The 20,375-nt window shown below is 51.6% G+C and overlaps 1 protein-coding gene across 1 annotated transcript; it reads right to left on the bottom strand.

The window, feature by feature from the left end:
- Window positions 1-8,290: 8,290 nt before the first annotated feature.
- LOC308533694 (peptidoglycan recognition protein 3-like) lies at window positions 8,291-17,231 on the bottom strand (the record flags this gene model as incomplete). Its single annotated transcript, XM_081111782.1, has 8 exons — window positions 8,291-8,834; window positions 9,709-9,827; window positions 10,892-11,090; window positions 13,081-13,233; window positions 14,434-14,552; window positions 14,750-14,951; window positions 15,847-15,954; window positions 17,183-17,231. The coding sequence occupies 8 exons, from the start codon at window positions 17,229-17,231 to the stop codon at window positions 8,656-8,658; spliced, it is 1,128 nt and encodes a 375-aa protein (XP_080967908.1). The 3' UTR covers window positions 8,291-8,655.
- Between the last annotated feature and the right edge of the window lie 3,144 nt (window positions 17,232-20,375).

Here is a 20,375-nt window from a genome sequence, read left to right as displayed (position 1 = left end):
AAGATACGGGTTAGCCTTTGCTCTTCCCTTTTTTCCTTTTTCTCCTCCCTTTCCTCTCTCTCTCTCTCCTTCCGCTGCTCCTTTTCCTCCTCGGTCTCCCTCTTATGGTACGCTTTCTCTGCCTCCTTAACTAAATCCTGGAGGGTAAAGTCCTGCAGCCCCTCAAGTCTCTGCAGCTTTTTCTTAATGTCTAATGCTGACTGCCCTATGAAGGCCATGGCTACCGAAGCCTTCTGTCCCTCCGAGGTGGGGTCAAATGGGGTGTACCGTCTGAACGCCTCCATTAGTCGCTCGAGAAAAACAGAGGGCGGTTCAGTGGGCCCCTGGATGACCTCTCTTACCTTAGCCAAATTCGTGGGGCGCCGAGCCGCCCCTCTGAGGCCGGCCACTAGAGTCTGGCGGTAGACCTTCAGGTGCTCCCTACCTTCTGCCGTGTTGAAGTCCCAGTCCGGCCTGGCCAGAGGAAAGGCCGCATCCACCAAATGAGGGAGTTGGGTCGGCCGGCCGTCAGGGCCGGGGGCGTTCTTTCGGGCCTCCAAAAGAATCCGCTCCCTCTCCTCTGTAGTAAAGAGAGTCTGGAGAAGCTGCTGACAGTCGTCCCAAGTGGGCTGGTGAGAGAACATAAGGGACTCGACCAGCCCCGTCAGGCGCTGGGGATCTTCTGCTGCGGCGGGGGCCTGGGCCACGAGAACCTGGGAGGCTCCGGGCGCAGCCAGGGTTTCAGCCAAGGGGGAGGGTTTTGGACCAGGTCCTGCCAGACGACGATATACAGCTGCTGGTCCGGGTGGCCCGCCGGGCCTGATTGGAACACCTTATTCTTTACTGCAAAAATAATAGACAGGTCAAAAGTCCCATCCGCTGGCCACCCCACGCCTAGGGCTGGCCAGTCGGATGAACAGAAAGTCTGCCAAGGACCCTTCTTGACACTGACAGAAAGGTTGAGTCCCCGACTCCGGACGTCCTTCCAGTGTGCCACTGTAAGAGAAAGAGGGGTGCTGCTTCCTTGGCCCATGTTACCTGGATGGGAGAGGAGGAGTAGAAGACAAAAACAAAGAACAAACAACGACGCGACAAGACACCGGATCCACAAGAATTTACACAGATACAGAACGGCCGCTGAGGGATGGTATCCCTCCCTGATGCTAGTCTGGCCGGACACGCGAGTGCCCGTTGCCGGACAGCCCGAACCAGAAGTGACCAAGACCTCCTCTTGGTCACCACCCGTCCCTGGGGCGTCCCCCAGGGTGACAGTTTTTCTGGCCGAAGTCCCTTCGACCAGAGGAGCCGACTCCTTACGGAGCCGACAACCTGTCTTCCTGAAAACCTGAAAAACCCGAAACTAAGAACGGACAAAGGACAAGACAAACACTGAACGACTCCGGAGTCTGCTTACCTCCAAGACCGATGTCAGCGCTTGAGGGGTGGTCGCCCCAAATCCCAGACGAGCCCCCAAATGTAAGGTCCCAAGACCCCCGGTGAGTCCGACGGAGGGGGCGACGACCCCAAGTCAAACGCGGAGACCGAAACTTGATGCAAAAGCAAGAGGTTCTTTATTACAAGCGCAGCGCAGGGGCTCTCAGGCAGACAGACAGCAACACAAGGGAAGCGCTGGCTGACTGGAGCCCCGAGCAATTGCAGAGCAGGAGTTTATAAAGGCAAAAACCACACGCAGGTGGTCTGGAAAACAGGGAATTGGGTTAACAGTTAACAGTTGACTCATCTCCTAGGGGGCAGACCTGTGTTAGTAGTTGACTCATTTCCTAAGGGGCAGGGTGGTCTGTCTTTACACAAACCGATCCCAGGAAGAGATAAGCTAGCTATGCTATGACCAGACCAGGGCACCAGAGCTTACTGGAAAGGTCAGTTAAAACACAGGAGGAGGGGGGTTTTCTCTTTGATCTTACAATAACCAGGGCTCACTGGGAAAGTTAGTTAAGAGGGGGAAGGGAGGTTTCAGCGGCCTTACAAAGAAAGCTCTGGGCGTGTGGTCGCAGGAACATTTGTGAGGTCGCAGGAAGCTGAGAGAGGTCCTGCTGGTGGGCCTCAACGTTGGCTGACAGCAAGAGGGTGGGGAGGGGAAGGAAGTGATAGGTAGCAATATCTGCGAGGAGTGTGGGAGCAGGGGCTGACTAAGAGCGAGGGGAGATTTGTCCTCAGGCAGTGCTGGGCTCATCTGGGAGGCGGGCATGCCTCCTCCTCCACGTCTCAGGACAGGCTGCCTGGCCACCGGAGCCTGATGTGCCAAGAGCAGTTTTGCGGGCAGAAGTACCAGGACACCAGCAGCTGGCACACTCCTGCAACAAGCGCCCCAGCAAGTTTGCGTCTCCAGCCATTTCCCCCTCTTTCCTGTACACGCACCAGAAGGACATCCCGCCTCCTCACAAAGCAGGTCCAGGCAATCAGCCCTGGCAAAGCTGCTCCACCCCACATTCACCAGGGCTTGCCCATTCCCAGCCCTGGTCTGGGAGCTGGCTCACCTGCACCACCTACTGGCCAAGTTAGGGCGGGGACTCCAGTTCTGTTCTGCTGTTCCCTAACCCCACTTACCCCCCAAACAACTGCAGGAGCCTGTGTGTGTGTGTGTGTGGGGGGGGGGGGGTGTGCGCGCGCACGCGTGCGCTAAAGAATGAATAGAAATTGGCCAGGCAAAAAATGAAGGGAGTGGGGGAGAACATTCCAGACATAGAGACAGAGCCCGGAGAAGGTCCACAGCCCATGGTTTTTAGGGCTCTGTCTCACCTCATGCTGGTTCCCTATGGGTCCTCCCCCTCACTTCATTCGCACCCACCTCCAGATGAAAACCTCATTGGGAGAAGGCAACATTGGTTGCCGTTACTCAGTGTGAGATCATATGGGTATTGTACACTTATTTGTCATTTTGCAAGTTTTTCCTTTCACCTTCAAATAGCAACCCAGAGAATTCCATTGAAGTATGGTAGCAACCATTTCAGGTGGAAACTGTAGTTTAACTCTAACCCTGTTGTTTGGCTTAACAATATAAAAGTTACTTTGATTTTCTAAATTGTATAAGTCATCCCATTCGATTGAATGTCTTATCGATTGAATGACTATTCTATTGATTGTTATCATACTGGTCTTAGAGAGCACATTCTACTGTACCTGGGAAACAGGACAGCACAATTACCCTAAATTGTTTTAGTGGCCACAGGTGGTGCATTTCAGCTGCCTCAGTGGTCCCGAGACCAGGACAGCACAATTACTCTAAATTGTCCTGACAACTCAGTGGTCGGGAGACCCGAGGGCTCTAGATAATGTGTTTCTATCAACTCAGTGATCCAGAGACCCAAAACTGTAATTTAGATAACATGCCTAAGTTTAACCCAGGTTACCCAAGGACTCTAGATAATGTATTTCTGTCACTTCAGTGACCCCGAGACCCGAAACTGTAATTAACATGCTTAATTCTGCTTCTGTAATTTGCTTTTTTGTGAGCCAGGTGCCACATTCCAAACCCTGAGATGTAATCAATACCTTTGTGATTTTTGCCTATATAAGTCTGGTTTTGCCATCATCTTATTGCTATGAGATTTGGGGATGACCCCTCATAGTCCCGGATTGCAATAAATGTGACTCTTTAATTCGACTTCTTGAGGCGTCCTTCTGTGATTCGCGGGGTACGTTACAACACCATCGTGGCCTAAACTGGACAGAATAACGAACCAAGAGGGTTGGACAAGTATCCTTGGCTCCACTGGAACCAGAATGTAAACCAAGATTGTCAGTGATTTTAAGCAGCAACACCCCCTTAACTTCCTGACACCAGAAGTCTACAAATTGTTGAGTGTTTCCTTCCCACGTCCCGCGTGGTTCAGGGTTCAGGACCTGGAAGTGGAGCCGCACACAAATGAAAGAGAAGAGACAAGAGATAATTTGGGAATATTTGGGGGCCAGGCGGGCAAGTCCAACTCATGGGGAAGGACTTCCACAGGTGCTCAGGCCTCACCAAGCTTTTTTTTGATCTGGGATGCACCCATAGCATAGCCCTTAGGCAGGCGACCCCTGGCAACAGGCAGACTAGCCCATCAGCAAGGATTTACATAATAATAAATGGGGAAGTTGCTTCAGCTACCACTGTCTGGACAAACAGAGGTGGCGCCTAGCTCCGACCTTTGCTAGGGCTTCAAAGGTACCCAGCCTTGGGGGGCGGGGGGGGGGGGGCCTCTGTCGATGCTTATCAGATAGTGAAGGCAATAAACAGTTTCCCACAACAAATCACAAAGCTCTGTTCCCCCTCCACACGCCAAGCCAGTCAGAAAAGTCCTCTACTCGTCACCTTTGGGAACTATAGAAATACAACACCATCTCCTATGTGCCCGGCTCAGCACCACGCTGGTGTGTCCAAGTTAACTCACAGGATTCCGCGGCCATACCCAGGTCAGAGGGCCAGAATCCCAGAAGATGCACGCTTGAGATGTCAACCTCATTACATGTGTGTAAAAAGACTAAGAGAGAGAGAGGGCCATGAAGAATGGAGTTCAAGGATACACTTGCCTTTTAGTGAAAAACAAGAATAAGAGTTTCAGATTGGAATTCATAAGAATATTGGTGATAACGGAAACAAGGACTGTGGATGTTCAATAATAAAAGTGGATTGATTAATAGTAATGAACAGTGGCGTTTATACACCGCGTGTGCCCTTGTGCGCACACACACGTATTTCACACAATCCCTCTCTCCCTCTGGCAGTCTCAGAATCACAGGAATCGAATGATAGATAGTTCCTGTCAGATAGATAGTTCCATTGGTGGCTGGTGCACCACACGCAGAGACCTGTGGCTGAGGGTCACTGTAATCCTAGACGTAGATTTCTGGAAAAACTACACCAGGCAATGATGGTGCGGGGAGATGGGCACTCAACCTGGGCTCTTGAGCACATCTCCTCAGTTACTCACCTGTGAAATGGGACCACAGTGCCCTGGGTTATTGGGAGGGTCAAATGGGGCGATGCATGTGGGAGTGCCTGGCGCTCATTGCCCAACGTGTGTGAGGGATGGTAATGAAGGATTTGAATAAAAATGCTGAAGATAAAGAAGTGAGCGATGGCTCAGAGAGGATGACAAAATCAAATTCAGAAGGAGTTCAACACATTTTAAACGATGAGGAAACACTTCTCATGGGACACTTCATCAAGGCGAACCAGAGTCCCGCACAGGGGTGGAAACGGGGCCTGGTGATGCGTGATGGGGTGAGAGGGGGGAATAGCTGTTGTGATGGAAAGACCCACCAGGCCAGTGGGGCCGACCATGTGACCAAAGCGTACAGCAATCCCGGATTGCATCGCTATTATTATTATTATTATTATTATTATTATTACAACCTGAATTCAGAACTGTGCCATGTACATGGGCTTTTACACATATCGCCTTGTTCACTGAAGACTGCAGTTGAATCGAGGGGAGTAATTACTTCCATGAACTCTGAGTCAGGGGACCCCTTGGTGTTTTGTCCACTTCCAGTCACCAGTTGTGAAAGGAATGCGAGCACAGGAGGACAGCCCGACAGTGTGGGACCCGGGACAGAAGCTGCTGGGTACGGGCCTGCGCTCCCTAGCTGGGGGGCCTCACAGTGTGGCCTCATCTCCTCAGGCCGGGCCAGTTTCCTCAGCTGCCAGATTGGAACAGTAGCCCCTGCCCTGCTTGGATGAAATGAAATCACAGATACGTGCCCAGCACAGAGTTTGCACAGAAAAAAAAAGTCACTGTGCGTTCTTAGGCATCAGCCCTCTCGATTATCCACTTACAATGTGTGCGCTGGGGGTCTGCTGTACCCTGGTTTGATCCCAAGGGGCGTTTCCTTCCCTCTCTCCATCTTCACACCAAGGCTACTTCCCCTTCCCCACCCCTCCTCTCCCCCAGGGGATGAGCCAGTGGGAGCTCAGCAGGGACAGGCCAGACAAGCTACCTGCACTTGGCACCTGCTCCAGGACAAGTCAATAGACAATCAAATCATTGCGCCGGCTCCCAGAACTTGTGATCACACCTGTCTAAACCCTCTGCTTGGCACCCACCGTGCTCCAGGAGCAGGCACGACATGAATGGTGAAAGCACGCTCCCTACCCTCGTGGCGCCTATAATCTAGTGGGAAAGTCAGACAATAAAACCTGGGGAGAGAGAGAGAGAGAGAGAGAGAGAGAGAGAGAGAGAGAGAGAGAGAGAGAGAGAGAGAGAGAGTCAAAGAACAAGCACCAAAGAAGAACAGAATAGGAGAATGCTAACTCGGGAGCTTCAAAAGCTAGACTCTTGGGAGAAGGAACCTGTGAGCTGAGCACTGGAGGATGAGCAAGAAATACGCCCCTCCTCCCCCACCTGGCAACATCAGTCTTGGGTACCAAGTGCTCTGGGCCATGCTGAGGGGGAATCCTCGGGTCCCTACCATGGTACCATGGGGAGGCACTTCTCACTCCAGCCCCCTGTGGAATGTCCCCCAGAGTCCCTGCTACACCTCCCAGGAGCTCCCACCCCCACCACCCCTCCCAGGTAATAACACCCTCCCTCTTTGGGAACCTGCTCTTCTAACCAAGGCCCTGCCCTCTGCCAGCCCTGCCCTCAGCCAGCAGAACCTGCTGGGCCAGAAACACACCTGTCCCACTGCTGTGTGACTAAGCCTCTGGGAAATATGTACCTTCCCCAGAGCAGCCTCATCCTCGGCCTTCTGCCCCCCCTCCAACCCACCCCCCCTGCCCCGCCCACATTCCTGGCAGCCCTGGGACAGGTAGGGCTTGGTTGGGGGGCTGAGTGAAGCCCATTGGTGGGAGTCCCAGCCCTCTTGTCCCACTGTTACTCCCACGCTGCCATATTCTAGATCAAAAGAGGGAGGCAAAGACAGGGCCAGCCACAGCCGCAGAAGGGCAGGCAGAGGGGAGATGAGGAGCAATGCGGGGCAGCAGGTGAGGCAGCCTGAGAGGAAGAATGTGAGAGACAGCAAGAGGTGTGAGGGAGGCAGAGGCAGAGACAGAGGCGCTGAATGGGGCCTGAGATGTGGGCAGAAAGCCAAGGAGACAGAGGAAGAGCCAGTGGGCACAGGGAGAAGGCGGGCAGGGGCCTCCGGGGAAAACCTTTCCTGATGGGCCAGCTGCCACTGCTGCCTCCAGGCTGCGGTTACCAGTTACCACGGTTACCAGTTACAGGTGAGAAGGTCACAGAAACCTTTGATGGGAGTGGGGGAACCTGGGCCCCGGAGAGGGTCTTCCCTCAAGTCCCACACTGATGTGAGGGCCCGGGAGAGTGGGAGCGGTGGGTGGCCTGGAATTCGGATGGGACTGACCTGTGAGAAATCTGACAGGCCACAGTGTGGGTGGGTTTCAGGCAGCCTGCGGACACCTGGGATTTTCCACTCGGTGACAAATGTCCCAAGAACAGCTGGGGGAAGAACTGCCTCTGCTCACCCCATCCTGCGGGGGTGGATCTTACCCCTCCATTGTGCAGACACATCGGTGACCTCCCCCCGCCCCCTCGTGATCCAGGCCTGCGGTGGACCTGGGGATACAGCCACCAGGAAGGTGCAGGCACAGCCTTGAAGTCCAGGTCTGGAGGAGGATGCTCGACCAGAAGGCCCAGGCCAGGTCCAAGGGCACCCAGGGGAGGGGGTGTCATTTCCGGTCTGGAGGAGCAGGAAGCCTTCAAGAAGGGCTCCTGGTGGAGTTGGAGAGGCCAAGAGGGAGATGGGACAGTGTGGGCCACGGCCCCAATACTGGCAAGCTCAGGAGGTGAGCCGGTGAATTGCCCACTTGGGCTCACTCTGCGGAAAAGGAGAGGTTGGAGTGAGAGTGTGGAGAGACTTACATGCTGCTAAGATGGTTTACTTCATTCTGCCATAAAGGAGGGGCCATAAAGCGCCTTTGGCCAGCGGGGTGCTAGGAAGTGTGCTGTGCCCAGAATCTGAGAGTTCCTCCCTTTCCTTAGCTCACTGGTGAACTTGAGCAGGCCGTCTGTGCCCTTTGGGTGGGTTTTTCTGTAAAATATCCACGTTAGTGTTCTATTCTGGAACCAAAGAAAATTCATTTGGCATCATTTGGTTTTTCAAGCTTAAGATTGTGAAAAATAACTGACAAGATGAGCTCTAGACACGCACACACACACACACACACACACACACACACCCTGACAGGGCGCCCTGACACCTGCCTAACCTGTGGCCCCGCAGGCTGCCCCCTGCTCATATCAAGGTTAGCGTTCATCCTGCCAAACTCCCCCAGGGCAGCTGAGACAAATGATCCTTCCATCCACAGGAGAGTTGTAGCGACAATCACAACAACAGCAACAACAGTAACAATACTTCTGTTGACTTTAATGAAACCACTATTCTAGGCCAACTGAAAATTCTAAGACCCTAACACATTTAATTCACTTCATCCTCATAACAACCCTCTGGAGCATTGCGGTGGGGCTGGAGTTCAACACTTTAAATGATTAAGGGGACCTGGGCAGGATCTCTTTACACGAATGAGGCAGAAGAGGCAGCAGTGAGGCTGTGTGCTGAGTTTACTTTGACTGTGTCCTTAAGACCAATAAAAAGTGCATAACTTCGAGAGGACAGTATTGCAGACCATGCAGTGTTGTTGGTTTGAGGAGGCCTTGCTGAGTGCTGCTGGAGGTGGAGAGTTCACGGCTTCCTTGACCAAAGCCTGCCGGGCCCTCACTGTTTGAAGTGAGGCCAGGTGCTGATGATGTTGTACAAAGCCTTCCCAGGAGACAGGATCTGGCTAACGTCACTGTGCCCCACCAGCAGGTAGTTGGGAGCCAGGTGCCCCTGGTCCACCGCACACTGGATCAGGCTCTGGGCCGCCTCCAGCGCTGCGGCATTGGGTGGCTTTTCTGCAAAACACATACCCCACCAATGATCAGAGCCTTGCTTAGGGCAGGGGCAAGCATCTGCATTCCAATCTACCTCTGCCCAACCCCCACTCCCCACCATAGCCAACAAATTCATCTGTGGCAGCCAGGCACAGAGAGAAAACAGCGTCACTGTGTTCCCTGATTCCTCTTTGCAAAGCTTCTTCTGGAAGGTTCAGAACTGTGCTGGGTGAGAGCCACGGCACAGCACACCACCTCTCCACAGGCACCGTGAGGCAGACAGGGCACCACTGACTGTCCTTACTCTGCCATAGCAGGCAGTGATGCTCCTCAACACTGTTTCCATAGTTACCAAGGAAGAGGATGCATTTGCTGACTGAGCATATAAGTACCAAAGTTTGCAAAAGATTATGTTCTAGGGCAGTGATGGCGAACCTTTTGAGCTCGGCGTGTCAGCATTTTGGAAAACCCCTAACTTAACTCTGGTGCCGTGTCACATATAGAAATCTTTTGATCTTTGCAACCATAGTAAAACAAAGACTTATATTTTTGATATTTATTGTATATATTTCAATGCCATTTAACAAAGAAAAATCAACCAAAAAAATGAGTTCGCGTGTCACCTCTGACACGCATGTCATAGGTTCGCCATCACTGTTCTAGGGCCTGGTTATAAAGACAGATGGAACTGGGAATGGGGATGGGTGGATTTGGGGGAAGCTTTCTGTCCGGGAGGGACTCCTGGGTGACCTGCATCCTGTATTGAGTTCCTGAAAGCTAAAATTTACCCCTGACATTGTCAGGCACCACAAGGTTGCCTTTCCCCCCATGCTCCCCTGACATTCCACAGGAGGTTTCATTGCCCGAACCCCTCTGCCCCATGCTCACACCTTACCTACAAAGTTGCCTATGAAGGCAATTCCTAGGGCGATATCGTTGTATCCATAGGTGTGAGAGCCTTGGATATTCCAGCCAACGCCTTCATACACACCGCCATCCTGGCCCACCAGGAAGCTAGGAGTGAGCAAGAAAAATGGAAAAAGTCACTCTTGGAAGAAGAATTGGCTTCATTTACTCCTTGAATCATTCATTCATTCTCCCATTCATTTATCAAATGTTGACTGAACATTTCTTATGTGCCAATGTGCACAGAGACAAAACAGAGAAGCAAAAACCAAAAGACAATCACAATCTCTGAACCTGAGAAGTGAGGTCTGACCATGACAAGCAATAATAACAGCCACTTCAGTCCCCCGCTGGGACATGGCCTTTCTCCCCACAATGCCAAGAAATCTGACCTCCCCAAGGTGACCAATGACCACCTCAACGCTAGTACCATGGAAACATATTTTTGATCCAGATTACACTGACCCACGTCACCACTCTCTTCTTGAAATGTCCTCTTCCCTGAGAATTTGCAAAAGCTGTTGTGATTAAGTCATAGATGGATGATTGCAATTTGTCATCCTCTAACCTTACATCCCTTCTATGAAATTCCAAGGCATCTTCTATTTAGCTTCTGCTATTCCATTAGCTCAATGAGTTTTTTATGATAGATCAGGCGTTAAAGGGACAAAAAGAGAACATTCTGATTTTGCTCTCTATCTTCAAGTAGATATCGTTTTCCCAATTGTAGAGATGAGGCTAAAGAGGCCCAGAGAGGTTAAAAGATCCCATGTGTATAAAGGGGAGTAACAGTACCAGAGGCATTGCAGGGTTCTAACATCAGAGGGAGCAAGTTGGGGTTGGGCCAGACGGAGGAAGAGGCTGAGCAGGGCCTGTGTCTCTCAGTGTTGGAAGGGGATACATAAAAAGGCACAACCCTTCAATGGTCTTCCATGAGGGGCTCACAGTTTTGCTTTTATCACTATTGCTTCTAATGTCTTCTTTTCAGAGTCTTCCCTAGAGGAGAATATTCCCAGGAGAGATAGCTAACCCTTAGCCATGTCTGAATGATAGCCCAGAGTCTTGCACAAATAAAAGACGCTGCTTTATGTAAAGCCCCTGGTACAAAGGAAGGGCTTAGTAATGTCGGTTCCTCCCCCAGCCTGCCTTCCTGTAGCCTTGACCCCACTTACTGATATCCAATGTCACAGAAGTCCAGTCTGTCCATGTGGTAGGACTGTATGTCTCGGATGCGAGTCTGACAGTCCGCGGATGTGTTGCAGGTCGTCCCAGCCGTGTGGATGATGATGACGTATTTGGCTGGGAGGCTCATTTGAGGGCAGTGTGTCTCTCTGGCTTCCCACGCTGACCGTGGGATGATGCTGGGGCAAGCTGTGGTGAGGTGAGAAACCAAGACCATGGATGGGTGGAGGTGGTAGAGGGCATAGAAGGGATAAAAGATGATGGAAAAAATAAATTTAAAGTAAATTTGGAAAAAACACACCCATAACAACAACAAAAACAAGGCCATGGGAATGCTCCTGTGCCCACACATGGACAATCACACCACTGCAGGCTGGGCTGTTCCTCGGTCTCCCCGCCCTCCGGCACCAGGGGAATATCCTAACATGCGTTCAGCTGGGGGGCTCGGGAAAAGGCCACACAGGGATTGTCTGGGTCAAGGGGCTGCAGCCAATGGACAGAGGCAAAAATCTACAGGTTCTGATTACAACTACGGAAACCGGTGTGTGAGCAGAAGGGGAAGAACCATTGATCGCAGCGTCATGGCCATTTTGTTCAAAAAACAAAGTGTACCTCCATGCTTGAATATGCACTGCGAATACATGCAGGTGCGTGTGCTTTTTATGCAATAGGACCAATATGCAGAAATCAGCATCTCTGAACTGATCACATGTATATGACAGTATTTTGAAATCTATAAAGAACTACAAATGTGAAGAGATTATCATTACTGAAGATAGCATTTGTCTGAAAACAAGAAAAACTTTATTTAGAGATGTACAATTAAAAAAAAATAACAAAAATATCCTTGTCCTGGCTGGGTGGCTCAGTTGGTTAGAGTGTCATTCCAAACATGGAAAGGTTGGGGGTTTGATTCCCAATCAGGACACACACCTAGGTTGCGAGGTTGATCCCAGGTCAGGACATGTATGGGAGGCAACCAATCGATGTTTCTCACATTGATGTTTCTTTCTCTCTCTCTCTCAATCAATCAATCAATCAATCAAACATATCCTTGAGTGAAGAGTAATATCCTATATAATAAAAGCCTAATATGCTAAGTGTCTGGTCATCCAGTCGGCTGTGCAACCAATCAAAGCATAATATGCTAATAATATGCAAAGGCAACTCAACCACTCATTATGACGTGCACTGAACACCAGGGGGCAGACGCTCTGACTGGTAGTTAGCTTGCTGCTGGGGTCTGGCTGATCGGGACTGAGCAAGATGGGCCAGACATTCCCTGGAGCCCTCCTGTGATCCCTCCCCAGCTGGCCAACCTCCTGTGTCCCTCTCCGGCCCCAGTCATGCACTGGTGGGTTCCCTCAGCCTGGCCCACTAGTGCACAAATTTGTGCACTGGGCCTCTAATATACAGTATATATATATATATATATATATATATATATATATATATATATATATATCCTTGAGTCCAAGAAAAGATCCACTCTAGCAGAGAATGAGAGAATGTGCTAAGCTATTGAAAGTGCTTATTAATTGTACTAGTTTTAGGCTGCTACTTGCTCATTCCAAAATAGGTTATGATTTTTATTATCCAGTTTCTTGAAATATTCACTCTGATGTCAGCATAATCTGTGAAGTCAGGTTTTTTTTCAATGCTGTGGTCATGTTGCAGGTTGGCTGAGTTTTGCATTTAGAAAGGTGTGTGTGTGTGTGTGTGTGTGTGTGTGTACTCACATAATATACACAAATATATATACATGTTTACTGCCCCATGACCATGCTTTGTTTTTCTCCATAGCCTTCCTGCCACCTGACATCATATGCATTTTACTTGTCAATTTCTTCATTTTGGGTCTTTCTTCACTGAAATGTGAAGCTGTCTGTTTTGTTCATGGTTGTATCCTCAGTACCTAGAAGAGTGTCTGGTATTCAGTAAATACCTGTTGATGGAATGAAAATGTGTGCACTCATACTGGTGTCAAGAATGGCCCCATGGCCATATCATTCCAGTGGGAAGGAGAGGAGGCCAGGAAGGTACCCTCTCAGAACTTTCTGGATCTCGGCATGAGGTGTTCTGGGTCCCAAGAAATCGATGAACACCAACAGGAAAAAAAAACCTTCCCTGGTGTCTGGGTGTCACTGGGAGGGGGAGGAGGTGGGATGGAGGACCTCACCTTTCCTGGGCATTGCTGGTTGCTGATAGGCCAGGCACATCTCTTCTTTTAAGAATAGTGGCTGAATATACCAGGGGGACAGGTGTCCCTTCCGGATGGCGTAGAAGATCAGGTCCTCTGCGGCTGATAAGGCAGCCGGGCTGGGACTGTGGCCTGAAAAAGGATGACATGGATCACCAAACTGTCAGCAAGAGACTCCAATCTGGTCTAGATCTGGAGGGAGGGTGAGGTTACCACCTGAGCCTGAATAACTGATGGATGGGAAGAGAGGAAACTGGTCCAGTAGCTAGGACAGTGGTACTAAGAGGCAAAGAACTACTTGGACACCTGCTGGAGGCCAAGTTTGTGACCTCTTTCAAGGGCCAAACTAAGACTTGTATCCACTCTGTCTCTAGGTGGAAGTGTTGGGAGGCAATACAATCTACATGCAAAGAGAGGCCCACCTGGCCAGGTCAGGTACACCTCGCATGGAGAAAAGTGTGACAGTACTCACTTAGCAGCTCCCACAATCATGCATGTGGCAACTGCTCTTCCCACCCATTCACTCATATAATTCTCACAGAAACACCTCTGTGGTCCATGCTGTGACTTCATCTACCAGCTCTCCACTCCACCTGGCCCTGCGCTCTCCTCTGTTTTGCAGGGTAAACACCTACAAAGGACATTCCTCAGACTTCCTTGCCTGCCTGCTTCTCGGTGGGTCCTCCCAAAGGGAGCAACTGGAGGAAGAGAGAAGGCTTGCTTTTCTGCCTCTGGGCAGGCTCAGTGTCACACAACCTCAGACACCGAGGTGACGGCAACACTGTGAGCTCACTGGTGGCGTCAGCAACCTCACAGAGTGCAGACCAGAGAAGTGGAAGAGGACACAAAGGACACCACGCCATCGAGTCCAAGTGAGGAAAGGACTTCGGGAGAGTGTGGTGGAGGCTGAGACGACAGGCGTGCGGGGAACGTTTGAGATCTTGCTCCCCAGCAGAGGTGGTCAGTTTGGCTCAAATAAATTCTATAAAAAAAATTTTTTAAAAAAAAAGAGAAGCCAAAACCGGTTTGGCTCAGTGGATAGAGCGTCGGCCTGCGGACTGAAAGGTCCCAGGTTTGATTCCGGTCAAGGGCATGTACCTGGGTTGTGGGCACATCCCCAGTGGGAGATGTGCAGGAGGCAGCTGATCGATGTTTCTCTCTCATCGATGTTTCTAACTCTCTATCTCTCTCCCTTCCTCTCTGTAAAAAATCAATAAAATATATTTTTTAAAAAAAAAGAGAGAAAGAAAAGAGAGGAGTGTGGAGACGATGGAGCGAAGGAAGAGAGTATAGATAACTCTCCAGCAGAGGGTCCAGGGGGAGGACTGTTACCTTCCTTGGTGCCAAAGAAGGCGAGGCCCAGGGAGACGTTGTTGTAGCCCTGGGTGTGCAAACCCTGGATATTCCAGCCGACACCTTCATACACCCTGCCATCGTCCCCAATCAGGAAGCTGTCAGGCAAGGACACGTGGATTGAATGGCCAATACCGGTCACAGGAACCCTCTCACCCATCCTCAGAAGGAGGGGCAGCTGTGTTTTAACATTTTGTACTTATTTTATTTAAAGCAACATGAAAGGGAAGATGGGAGAAGAGAGAAGAGCCAGTCCGAGTCTCTTTTACTAGAGTAACTTGAGTGTGGCTCTTACTTGTAGGCCAAGTCGCACCAGCCTTTGGTGTAGACGGAATGGGCCTGAAGGCCCCGTAGCTTCTCACTGCAAACGTTCTGCTCCTTGCACTCCATCCCCGTGAGCTGCTGTGTGATGACATAGGCCACAGGTGGGGTCAGCTGGGCCCAGCAAGTCTGAGATCTCGCTCCCCACTCCTTGCGGGAAACAATGGTGGGGGCATCTGCAGAGGGAACGAAAGGATGGCATGCAGCAGCTCTTACCCAGTTCCCCTGGCCCGCTGCCCACACCACCCTCATCCTCCTGTTTCAGGGCCTCTCCTGCCCTTTGATGATGGGACAGGCCCTGGGGTAGGCCTTCGCCACCCACAGCCTCCCCTTGGCATCTCCATAGTCTGTTTAGGCTAAAAACATCCCTCATTGGACTCTGTAATCAGCGTGGAAGTCAGGTTGCTTTGTTCTCCAAACACTGGCTTCTTGTGCTTCCCTGGAGGCTATCCACCCTTAACTCCTCTCTGGCCGGCTTCACCCTCCGCCTCAGAAAGCAACCCCAGCAACACTCGCACCCAATCCTGGTCCTGAGCTGCCTTCTCTTGAAGGCTTCACGTGGATGCCTAGGGTGTGCTGTCCTCACTGGCACTGCCTGTGACTCTGATTGTGTCTTTGGCCTGCCCCTCCCCCACAAGGTGACTCTCAGGAAAGTCCTCCACTGCCCTCAAACTAGGGAGCCCGGGGCCAGAGCGCCAGGAAGCCCCATGAGCATCAGATAGGTAGCTTCCTCTCTCAAATGAAAAGTCACTGCGGGCAGGGCTGTGAGAGGCCCACTAGGCCCCCAGGTCCCCCGAGGCTCCCTGTCTGTGTCCATCTTGGGGACTCCAGGAGCTCTCTGAGGGGCCAGGGGTCTCCACCCTACTGCTGGGAGCTGGGAACAAGGGCCTGGTCTCTTCCCAGGTCTTCTCTCCTGCCCGGACCTCAAGTCCTGAGGGCTCAAGTCCTCCATGGCACTCCTTGGCGAATGCCCCTCTTGGGACTCCACCCCACCCACCCGCCAGCCGCAGGGAAGTCCTGAGGAACATTCTGGACACCTAAGAAGCCCCAGCCAACCCCAAGTCAGCTCACCATTGCGACCCTTGCGAATGAGCTGTGAGATGCCCACAAACAGGTCCACAAGCCGCTCTGACACTTCTCTGGCTTGGGTTTCATTCCAGGAGAACTGAGGGGAGTACCCTACAAAGGAACATTGTGCTTGGTGTTGGTTCTCAGAGAACACCTGGACCACCCCAGAGGCATGGGCTCTGCCTGCTCCCCCACCCCCCACCCACCCCCAGCACCCTCTCCCCTCCCCCTCAACCTTCCACAGTCCTCCTTCTCAATCTCCCCAAATCCCCTGACTTCCTCCAGGAAACAAGGCAGAAATGTCTCAGGCCTCACCCTGCCTCAGCCTCTCACATCTGCCCCAGTGAGGCCTTCAGGTTCCCACCCTCCCCTAACCCTCCCCCTTTCCAGGGGCTCTGCAGTCTCTCCATCCCCTTATCTGAGCGGCTCAGCCTTTACCAGTTCACCTGCTTACCTATTAATAGATCAGAATATCTCTCTCTCTCTCTCTCTCTCTCTCTCTCTCTCTCTCTCTCACACACACACACACACACACACACACACACACACACACAACCTATTGGTTCAGGCAAGGTTCTAGAAATATAGAAAATTTCCAACTGCTGTGACTGCCCTCACAAACTAGATGTTTTCGATAGGATTAATTGAGGGTTAGTCATTACAAACATGCCTCATCCCCCTCTGCCTGGCCAGCATCTGAGGTCATGGGAACAATAACCACTAGAACCAGCAACGTCACCAACATCACCTCCCACAGGCCAGCTCTGAAGGTTACCAAGCATTTCCAAGGGCACTGTCAGGTTTGTGGCTTAAAACAACTTTATAAGATAAGCAAAGAAAATTAACTACTCCTTCTACACAGATGAGAAACTAAAGCTCGGAGAAATTAAATGACTTGTCTAAGATGATACAGGTTTTAAGCCATGGACTTGGATTCTGACCCAAGCTGCCTGGCTCCATAGCCATGTTCATAACCACTACACTCTGCAGCCGCCCCAAAGTTGTCAGACGACCATGGACAGATGCCCTTGTCACTGCCACAGTGTGGCCTGTTTCTCTGTCTATAAGACAAGGTCAGGAAGGGTCTCCACCGAGGCTGAGATCCTGCTCTTTTGTAAAGTCACACCCATGACCGTGACGCTGAAGATGAGGTGTGCTGGGCAGGCTGGGGAGACTGAGAACTAGAGCCCATCTCAGCAGGGAGGAGGGACCAGAGCTGAGCTCGAAAGGGGAACATAGGACTGGTGGGGGAGAGTGATAAGCCTGGAGAGGACAATTTGCAAGGGAAACCAGCTGGGGCTTATGCCAAAAGCACTTCTGACCCCACGAAAAAGCTTACCCCAGGCCTGGAGACTCAGAGCCGAGAAGACAAGTAGCCACAGCAGCATCCCCACGTGGTCCCGGAACACCAATGAGAAGATTGTGGACCACGGCCCTGGGAGAGACACTGACTGTTAATCCAACCGCGCTCACTCTTCAAGTGGGGCGCACCATTGCATGGTGCCCTGTCTGCCTCCCAGGCCAGCACCTGGCCAGGCTTCTCATGGTCCCCAACACAGGGCCTGACCTTCAGCTGGGGCACAGGAAAGGTGAGGGCACCCATACCTCTGTCTAGCCACCACCTTCACCCACCACCTGTGACCCTGGGAGCTTCTGATGCCTCAGGGGAGCACAATGCCTCATCATAGGCTTTCCAGTAGAGACAATAACAGTTTCTAAAACCCTTTAGTAGCTGTAGATGTTTTTACATCTAGTTCTGTGATTTTATATTTAACCAGAGGCCCCGTGCATGGATTTGTGCACCGGTGGGGTCCCTCAGCCTGGCCTGCACCCTCTCTCAATCTGGGACCCTTCAAGGGACGTAGTAGTGCACCAAGCGGCAGGTGGCCTGGGAGGAGCCAGAGCCTGGGCTGGGCGCCATGCTGCTCCTACACATCCCGGCCCCACTGTGCCTGCCACTGCGGAGGTAGGAGAGGCTTGCTCTGCCACAGCTGCACTTGCCAGCTGTGAGCCCAGAGTCTAGTGCCCTTGGTCAGCTGAGCAGTGCTCCTGCTATGGGAGTGCACTGACCACCAGGGGGCAGCTCCTACATTGAATGTCTGCCCCCTGGTGGTCAGTGCACATCATAGCGACTGATCATTCAGTTGTTTGGTCGCTTAGGCTTTTATATATATATATAGATCCTTAGAAGTTCCTATAAGATCTTATTAACCCCACTTTTATAAGTGAACACAATGAGGCTCAGAAGCAGTAAACTCTAAGGGTAGGACTGGCTTCATCTCTAGCTCTATTTAAGAGTCAGAGGTATGGGGTACTTCACCCCCCAAAATTCTGACAGATGCTAATTACAGTAACAATTACCACTTACTGATCATATCCTATGTTCCAGATATTTTGTAAAGACTCCACAGACATTTCATTAAATTTCCTCACAGTGCCCTACAATACCCACTCTTACCATCAGGAAACTGGGCCTCAGAAAAGGAGGCAAGTGAGACATAATACATACAGATTCAGGGCTAGAGAGAAAGAGAAGAAATTGGGTAGCGGTAAACCCAGGACCCACGGCCAATAGAGAAAATTTTCTTTTTAGGAGAAAGGATTCAAGAGGGGAGGGCGATCAAGGCAGCTTTCTTCACTCTGTTAACATTTTAACCTGATAGAGTCCAGATCCTTCCAAGAAAGAACACTCACACCCACACACAGAAATACCTGGGATCTCATGCAGCTCAGGGTGCAGGCGGCTCACCCCTTATTGGCTGGCAGCTCCTCTCTTTCGGGCTTGGCCTCTGCCCTGCCCTCCTTCAGCAGCTGCCTCCTCTGCCCTTCACTCTCCTTTCACTAGAGAGCTCTCCTCCTGGGAGGGAGCCTGGGGCTCTGGCCTCCCAGAGAGGAGGAAAGCTAGGTCCCTATTGAAGGTGGAGAGAAGGGCAGAGTTCTGAGGCTCCGAGCCTGCTCCCTCCACAGCACTGAGAAGGACTGGGGAAGCCAGACGTGGTTGAGAGAAGGGACCCGCCCTGTGAATAAGCCAGGTGCCTCCTCCCTGGGAAAGAGCATGATTGCCCAAGCTCCCTGCACTCCTTCCTCACCCCAGCCCTCAGGAAGCCAGCCCACTGGGGATGCCCATGGGCCCTGGGAGTCCTGTCCCACATCTGGGAACTTCCTGCCCTGTGTATAGATCTGAAATGGATCAGCATTGAGAAATTAGAATAACTCAGTGAATGATCACTTCTCAAATGACCGCCCATGAAGTTACAAAGTCATGCTTGGCTAAAGGACCTATTCACATTTCCTGATAGACCAATGGATTCTAATTTGAGAGTACAAAGGATTCATTGATATGGTTTCAGATGCCACATTGCACCTAACCTTTAAGAAACCTCTGCTTGTTGAGTTTGGGGGAATTATTAAAAATTATATCCATGATGATATTTAAAGACTATCTTACCTAATAATAGACAAACATGCAAATTGACCATACCTTCGCTACACCCACCAGCCAATCAGATGAGTATGCAAATTGACCAAACAAAGATGGCGGTTAATTTGCATATGTAGGTGCCCAGCGGCTATTGGAGCCTGCAATCAGAGCTGAGAGGTACCCTGCCCAGGTCTAACGCCTTGAGGAGTTAGGCCTGGGCAGGGGTGGAACCAATGATGGCGGGGAGCAGGGGCGGAGCCGGTGATTGCGGGAGCTGGGGTTCTCCTGCCAAGGCCTAATGCCTCAGCCAGAGGCATTAGGCTTGGGCAGGGGCGAAACCAGTGATCGTGGGGACCAGGGGCAGAGTTGGGGGTCCCCTGCCCAGGCCTAACACCTTGGCCACAGGCGTTAGGCCTGGACAGGGACAGAGCTGGCGATGGCAGGGAGCTGGAAGTCCCCTGCCCAGGCCTAATGACTTGTCCACAGGCGTTAGGCCTGGGCAGGGATGGAGCCAGCAATTGCGAGGAGCAGGGGTGGTGTCGGCAATCGTGGGGAGCTGGGGGTCCCCTGGCCAGGTCTAATGCTTCGGTCAGAGTCATTAGGCCTGGGCAGTGGAGGAGCCAGCGATGGCAGGGGGCAGTGAGGGATCTGGCGATAGTGGGGAGCAGAGGCAGAGCCAGGGATCATGGGGAGCAGGGGCAGAGCCAAGGATTGTGGGAGCTGGGGGTCCCCTGCCCAGGCCTAATGACTCAGCCAGAGGTGTTAGGCCTGGGCAAGGGCCGACCCGGCAATTGGTGTGAACTACAGAGGAAACACCTTTTCTGACTGCTCCTTGGCTAAGCTCCCTGTATGCCACTGGTAATATTCTTAGTAACTTGGGTAATAAGAATCCAAATAGGTGATCTAGAATTTTTTACCATACTCCTGGAGAAAAAAAGGAAGGTCCGCTGCTGGAGGGCGAAGAAATGTCATATCCTGTCCTAGCTGGTTTTGCTCAGTGGATAATGCCTTGGTCTGCCCACCGCAGGGTCTGGATTCAATTCTGACCAAGGACATGTACCTAGGTTGCAGGCTCCTCCCTGGCCCGGGCCCAGGTCAGGGCTCATGCAGG

This window comes from Myotis nattereri, assembly GCF_964212035.1.
Source record: "Myotis nattereri genome assembly, chromosome: 18".
Classification (NCBI taxonomy): domain Eukaryota; kingdom Metazoa; phylum Chordata; class Mammalia; order Chiroptera; family Vespertilionidae; genus Myotis; species Myotis nattereri.
This window is presented reverse-complemented; position numbering and strand designations above follow the sequence as displayed.